Source organism: Stegastes partitus, unplaced genomic scaffold (assembly GCF_000690725.1).
Source record: "Stegastes partitus isolate 25-593 unplaced genomic scaffold, Stegastes_partitus-1.0.2 Scaffold1024, whole genome shotgun sequence".
In the NCBI taxonomy this organism is placed as follows: Eukaryota; Metazoa; Chordata; class Actinopteri; family Pomacentridae; genus Stegastes; species Stegastes partitus.
Genome location: NW_007578755.1, coordinates 101,667 through 109,049, shown reverse-complemented (window position 1 = coordinate 109,049; position 7,383 = coordinate 101,667). Strand labels below are relative to the sequence as shown.

At 41.5% G+C, this 7,383-nt stretch overlaps 1 protein-coding gene across 1 annotated transcript in view; it reads right to left on the bottom strand.

Annotated features, from left to right (window-relative positions):
* The window catches only part of smyd3 (SET and MYND domain containing 3), a 101,150-nt gene that overhangs the window by 8,791 nt on the left and 84,976 nt on the right, over positions 1 to 7,383 (bottom strand). Inside the window, exons 10-11 of the mRNA XM_008295144.1 lie at positions 5,036 to 5,123; positions 4,235 to 4,409 (exon numbers count right to left, since the gene is read on the bottom strand). Coding sequence (XP_008293366.1) covers positions 4,235 to 4,409; positions 5,036 to 5,123 — 263 coding nt within the window. The remainder of the gene's footprint in view (positions 1 to 4,234; positions 4,410 to 5,035; positions 5,124 to 7,383) is intronic.

Genomic DNA, 7,383 nt, shown 5'->3' with positions numbered 1-7,383 from the left:
CCGGCTCCCAAACATTTTTGATTTGTTTAAAGCTGAGCAATGAATATTCAGAACCCGTCGATCCAGGCAGCATGTCTGTGAGCTGTGAGTACTTCAACCAAAGAGCTCCATACTCTACAGATTCAAGAGTAAATCTGTCCAGTATTTCACAAGAAAAGACAAAGATTTGAGTAATCTTTGAATTTCCCCTCAGTGGAAAGACCCTTCTTCAACTTTTTTTCCCTCCATTACATTCATCCTGTAACCCTCGCTTGGTCTCGGTCCCACAAGTTAGAGCTCCGTTTTCACATGGCATTAACTATTTACGTGCTTTTGAATTTCACATGAGCTCAGGAAAAAAATCTTCTCTTACATTGTTCACTTCATCAGTTTGTGATTTTTAAAGAAGCACCAGAAATATTTTGTAACATTCTGGTAAAAAAAAATAGCAGAGAAAACCTTCTTCTACTTCAGTGATTTGCCTGAAATATGTCTGTCTTCACCAGAGAATGGAGGGAGCAGCGCTGTAATGGTGCCGGTTTTAAAAGACTTTGCATTTCATATGCAACCACCAACAGATTCACAGAGGCTGACCTTGTGGGTGCACTTCGCTGGTCTACCGAGGCCGTTGTCGACGCAGGAATCTTATGCAACCAGATTTCTCGCTACAAAACTGCTGAATGTTAAACAGTACACGCTTACTCATTTACTCTGAGGAACTCAAAAACTGTATGATCTAATGAAGCAAGCTGTAACTTTTAGCTGTTAGTCACTGTTAATGCTGCCCTGCAAATCTCAATAGGATGTCACATCTTGTGGTTATCTGCAGTAAGACAAAAAAAAAAGCAATAAAATGTGTCCCAAGAGGCTTCACTTCATGTGTGCAAGTCCTCCCAATTGCTCATACGGATACATCTGTGTATTCGTAGGAATTCATTAATGTGCATGGACTCACATATTCATGAATGTGCGTGCGAGCGCATCTATAGCAGCGAAGTACGAGCAGCACGGAGACGTTCAATAAGCCCGGCGTGTGCAGCCTGCAGCAGGTGTGCATTATTTGCAGGAAAACCCTTCCTATGTATCTCAAACCGAACAGAGAAAATGAAAAAAAGACCTGCAGAGAGTGAAAGAATAAAGGAATACAGAATGAGGGGAAGGACAGGAGAAAGGGAACGATAGAGAACTCCTGCAGCTATCTTTCTTCTCTGCCATCTGAAGAGCCCAGAGGAAGATTGGAGATGAATATGGAGGATCCTCCTCCCACTCGCTCCATCCCTTTTTTCTCCCTTTATTTCATTCTTCTTTCATCGTTGTCTCTCATCCTAGCCAACCTAGTGCTCGCACTTGTCCTCTTTTTGTCCATTTTACATCTAGTCTGTACTGCTTCCCTGACATAACCCTAACACACCACATTCCTCCTCATTCCTTGTGATTCCTTTTTGATTTCTTCTATTTAATTGCTATTTCTGCCTCCTCTTCTTCCCTCCTCTCTTCTCTATCAGGCTATTGATCATCATTCACCCCCACCCTCCTGCCCCTCTCTCATTTTTCATTTATCTCCTTCTTTCATCCTCTCTCTGACTTCCATCTCACCTAAACCCTCTCTCTGCTTCCTCAGTGAAACCCCCACAGCCATCACTCACTGTGGTTTTGTCTTCGCTTCCTTGAGACACATTTTTCACAGTTTCTTTGAAATGACACCAATGTCTCCATCCCCTTCTCCACATCGCCATCTCTCTCCTTTCTGCTTCTCTGTGTCTGGTTATTTATTTATAGGCTGTGCTGCTGTTTCTCTCCTGTGGATATGTTGTTGCCGGTGTGAGAGAGCACGGCTTTGCCACTAGAGCTCTGCCCTTCACACAAGATCAATTAGTCTCACACACACACACACACACAAGTGTGTGGGTATGATGTGGAGTTTGAGCGGTGGATAGTGAACAGTGCTGCAGAAAAGAAGAGGTAGAGGCGTGCAAGGATTGTACATCGAAAACTAGAGTGTTGATGCAGTTTACTGTCATCTGACACGTAGGTTTAAAGTTTTTGGTGTGTCTGGGAGTTCCACTATTTTTTAAAAAGTAATCTCCTCCTTCTACTAGTGGAAGTCAAATCATTTAGAGATTTTTTCACACATAGTTTCTCTTCTTTTTCTTCAAATTTTCCCTTATTTTTTTTTACATCAGTTTCTTTTGTTATGTCACCACATTACTTGTTTACTTATCCATTTCCCCCCATATTTTTCTTTTCTTGTTACCTCATAATTTTTGCTCTTTTAACTATTTTAGGTTTTAACAAATTTAGAAGACAAGTAATTTTGGCTTGACAGTTCAGATGTCATATTGCACTCAGAAATTTGATGGCAGGAAGGATAAATGTACATTTTTTAACTACCAATCTATGAATTAGATTTATAAAATCAGTAGGAAGAGGTTTCCTTAAAAAAACAAAAACAAAAAAAACTTGATTTTAAAAAACAACAATACTAAATATATTGCTTGTATGCAAAACTCAACTTAAAAATACATGCGATATTCACAATGTCTACAATTAGATGTTTACTACAACATAATTAGACCTTTGTTGTCTTTCATTTGTGAATCAGTGATTAGCAAAAAAAAACAAAAACAAAAACGCACTGAATAACCAAATTACCACAGTTTCAAAATGTCTCTAATTAAGAGGTTCACAGACGGTGTGACCGAGGTGTGTCATACGCAGGTTTTTGTGACCACTAGCAGGTGTTTTTTTTTTTGTGATTCCAGGTTGGGCTTCAAACCGGAGAAGAAAGCAAACGTTCACACTCTGTCAGTCTGCAGCCTGAGATGAGCTAAACTTCATGTCGAGGGTGATCACTGGTGACACAAGGTGGGTCTGCAGCTGTCATCCAGAGAAGAAACAGCAGGTTTCACAGTGAAAGAACTCAGTTTTTAAGACCAGAGAAGATGCATGAGGTCAGGAGCACCAGGAATCCACCCTGCAGGGTCAGACTGGCCACTGTGAGGTCCTGAAGCCTCTTGGTTAGACGATTTGGTGTAAATGATCTGAACTGTGATGCAAGTGGGTGCTCCTACTGCACAGCCACAGTGTGGTTATTACACATGAGGCTCTTTTGTTCACAACATCACAATCGACGCTCACCACCGATCCTGCTCGCCAGACATGACGACATGTGACTTTTTTCTCTTCTCCATGAATTAAATTCAGGTAAAAGCGTTGCAATTTTGACACAGTTGACGAGATTCATCATTAATAGCAGACAGCAGGTTTCCTTTCCAGGGAGCGTTCTAAGCATGACAGCAGGGTTACCATCAGTGTTATGTTTCCCAAAGAAGCTACTACTAGGTTTAAGTTTGGATTTTTATAAGATGATTGATGACAGAAAGAATTAAACCAACTAAATGTACATTAAATGTTAGCATGCTGGAACGGGCCTTCAACTTGGTGAACACACTTCTTAGTTTGCTTTTTCCCACAAAAAAAATGTGACCAATTGTCAGTACTGTTGTACAGTTTTCCTGTGTTTGCTTATAGTTTCTAAAGTTGGAGTGCGTTGAGCTCTCAGCCACCTCTGATTACAATGATGATATAATGTCTTATGGAAACTTTCTCAATCCGTTCTTATGGGCTGTATTTGGGATAAGAGAATGAAATCTATGTGTCTTTTATCAGGCCAAAGACTCAAATCTAGTGCATTATGAAACATCTTCAGTGGTCTACATTTACTGCTTCTTTCAGCATTTATTCTCCAGTTCACGCTCAGAAATAAGCAAAGCATCCATTTTATGTTATCTACCAGATTACTATAAGTAACCTTTTCTCACTACATTCTACCGTTGCTGTGCATCTCCTGAATCGTTTCATGGTATCTGCCTGAGATTCTTTCTTTCAGTGTGAAAAAAGCTGTTTGGTCTAAAGTAACATAATATGCAGTCTAGAGGACTTGTGACGACGATGAAGCCTCAGGATGGAGTGGTTAGCCTAAATCTTCAAAGTAATAATCTATATTGGTAAAGTTATGCAATCCCACCTCAACTAAGGGAGTTGGACTTTAAATGAACTCTCCGGATGAATTATTGTCGTCCTTTTCCTCACATTGCTGTTCATGCTAAAATCCAGAGAGCCACTTAATTCCAAGCACGCATCCAGATGTAAAGGCAGAGGATGGTTTTTTTTCCCCCCTCCCTTAAATGTGAGAACATATAAGACAGTCATGGGTGAAGCATGTCTTCTTTATGCGACACACACACTGACTCACTTGTATGTTGAAAGCGTCTTCGCCCCGTATCTCATCGCTTCCTCCCAGTGTTGCAGGTGAATGGAAGCATCTAAAGCCATGTCTGTAATTCTGAGCTTGTGGAGATTTTCATCGGGAACTTCACCACCGGCAGCTGATAAGAGACAACTACAGCTCTCTAACAGCGCTTTCCAATCTGAAAAGTGACTTAAGGAAAAACAACATTCACACGAGAAGGCCAAACGTGATTCAAGTGGCAGATATGTTGTGAAAAAAAATTGTATTTTTGAAGACGACTTTGCATCAATTTGTTAATATCAACAACTCAATATTTCAAAATGTGTTTTTTTTTTTTTAAATCACAAGTTGTTATGGTATAATCAACGAATTTAAACAACTAAGCTAAACTTTAATGAGAATAGCTGGGTCTTAATTACTTATTAAATCGTGCACTTAGCCCAACATCCTATGCCTGAACTTACCTTTGATTAGAAATTGTAATACTGCAGGTATGTTCATTTGTAAAATAGTACATTAGGTTGTGGTCTAAGACTGTACTGAGTGAAGTAATTTGTGTTTTTGCATAATAATTCATTTAATAATTGACTGCACTTTACCGCAAACTTACCGGCTAACTTGAATTATCTAACTGATGCTGCTGACTCATACATGCGAGTGCTTAAGACACTAAAGCAATCAAACTAGTTGGTCAGCAAATCAAGAACTGAAACTTACATCAATCACAACAGCAGTAATAAAATGTGAGCAGCAGAAATTTATCTTCATGTTTTGTGTTTTTTGGATCTTGGACTTAAAGGATCCTGGACTCTGCTTTCAGTTCCTCCAGTCTTTGCAGAGCCTCCTTCAGCGGGCGCCATGTCGCTTCTTCACCCGACAGCATGAGTCCATCCTGGGTGAAGAGGAGAGGAAGGACAACCTGAACATTCACATGATCTGAATAGACATCAGTGAAGTCACTACTATAAGAGGTGTGTCAGAAAAGTTCCAGGACTGGTGTCACAAAAGATATATTTCAAACCCAAACTACAAACTACAAGTTTTCCCCTTCAGGTGATCAACCAGCACGTCTACAAAGAGATCCTGCGGTATTTGCTTCGTTCAATGCACCAGAAGAGGCCAGAGTTGTGGCAGGACAAGTGGTGGCTGCTTCACCATGACAACACACCTGCTCACAATGCCCTGAGCATCTCACAGTTCCTGGCTGAGAAGAACGTCACTGTGCTGGAGCAACCTCCCTACTCACCCCACCTGGCTCCGTGGGATTTTTTCCTCTTCCCCAAGCTCAAGGGGGTCATCAAGGGGACCCGCTTTGAAGACTTGGACGACATCAAGATGGCTATGACGACGGAGCTGCAGAGGATCCCTGAAGAATCCTTCCAGGATGATGGCGTGGCAGAGAAGGCTGGGGGAGTGTGTTAGACTCCAGGAGGAAAACTTGTAGTTTGGGTTTGAAATATATCTTTTGTGACACCAGTCCTGAACCTTTTCTGACACACCTCATATGCACTTGATGCATCCTAGGCATACACAGCGGTGAATGGAGTTGGCATTAAAAACACAGACAACAGATTCTATGTGACTGACGGCCTTAATTGCAATCTTGTGGGGCAAGAAGGAAAGTTTTACAAACCTGGGGTTGAAGAAAAACAGACATCCTAAATCTTAGAAAAGCTTTTATTCCTAGAAACACTTATTCTTCCCTTGTATGAATATCAGCCCTTGTGCAACACAAGCATATGCTCAGAGAGAAAAAAAAACAAATAGCAGGCAAACGCCATCCCCCAGGTTTGATGTCAACAGTCATCTGTCGCCATGACAACTTTGGGTCACAACCCAGCAGCCCGCCATCATCAGCTAAAGATTAAAGAGAGAGAGAGGATGACAGAAAGCGTGTCTGTGTAGCACGCAGAACAAAGGTTGGTTGAATAAAATGAATGTCATTGTCCCAGAGAATCAACTGAGTGCTCTCTTATCTCAAACACACACGGACGCATAAACAGATGTGTATTTTTCAGAGTCGCTGTGTTGCGGCAGAGTAAAATCAAAGCGCCACATACAGCACAGAGAGGACAAAAGGCAACAAAAAAAAAGACGCTCAGATTGAGACAGCGACAGTGAGGTACTGGAAGAGGAAGATGAAGTGGATTAAGATGGATGGAAAAGAAAAGTGCAGCTGAAAGACAAGATAATTTTTCTCATTTTTCAGTAGGTGGTCAGAGAGAGAGAGCGAGAGGGTGCGAAGAGGTGGAGCGTGACGGAGTGACGGAGAGGAAGAGGAGGGCAGCAGGAGATAAGACAGAAAGTGAGAGAGTGAAGGAGGGGAAAAGGAGAAGAGGACAGGAAAGGCTACACCGAAACACGTTATGCACCGATACACCGTCAAAACCAACGGCGGCTGAAGAACGTGTGTGTGTGTGTGTGTGTGTGTGTGTGTGTGTTTGTGTGTGTGTTTGTGTGTGCGGCTGAACGAGAGAAACACCGAGAGAGAGGGTGCATGAACTTTCAAGAACATTTTCACGAAGTTAAAAGATTAAGAAATGAGGTTTAGTCTTGGTTTAAGGAAGGACGCGTGCCAAATCCTCATCCAGCCAAAAATACCAGGATGTGTGTGTTGTTGTAATTTGACAGCAGCCTTAAAGGTAACAGCGGCTAAGTTTATACACACACCAGTGATCCCATCATAATGAGATTAAGGCAGTTATGCAGAAGAATCAGTGAGACATGTGGAGCGCTGAATGGAATTTAAACCACCTAACTGGAGTTTTTTCATATTGGAACAAATCAGCGACACACCACAATCCGACTGTTCGACAGAGCATGACACAGATGTTTCTACGTCGCTGCAGTGAGGGACGCCACTGTGTCGTTTCTATTGTTTCATTCCTGACAAGCAATTTCTGGACAAATATGTTTTTTTGCACATGCTGTGTGCGCTACGCTCAGAGTACGGTGAAAATGAGGTATCAAAGCAGTGTCTCATGGCAATATTTGTACCATTAACGTTATAAATGTGTCTCAGAGCTGCATGAAGGGAAAAAGATCAGGTGTGCTTCTGAATACAACATTCTAATATTGTAGCTTCATTTGAAGGATGGTCTCGGATGCCTCTGTGTTAAACTGATGTGAACATTTCATTTTACTGATGCTTT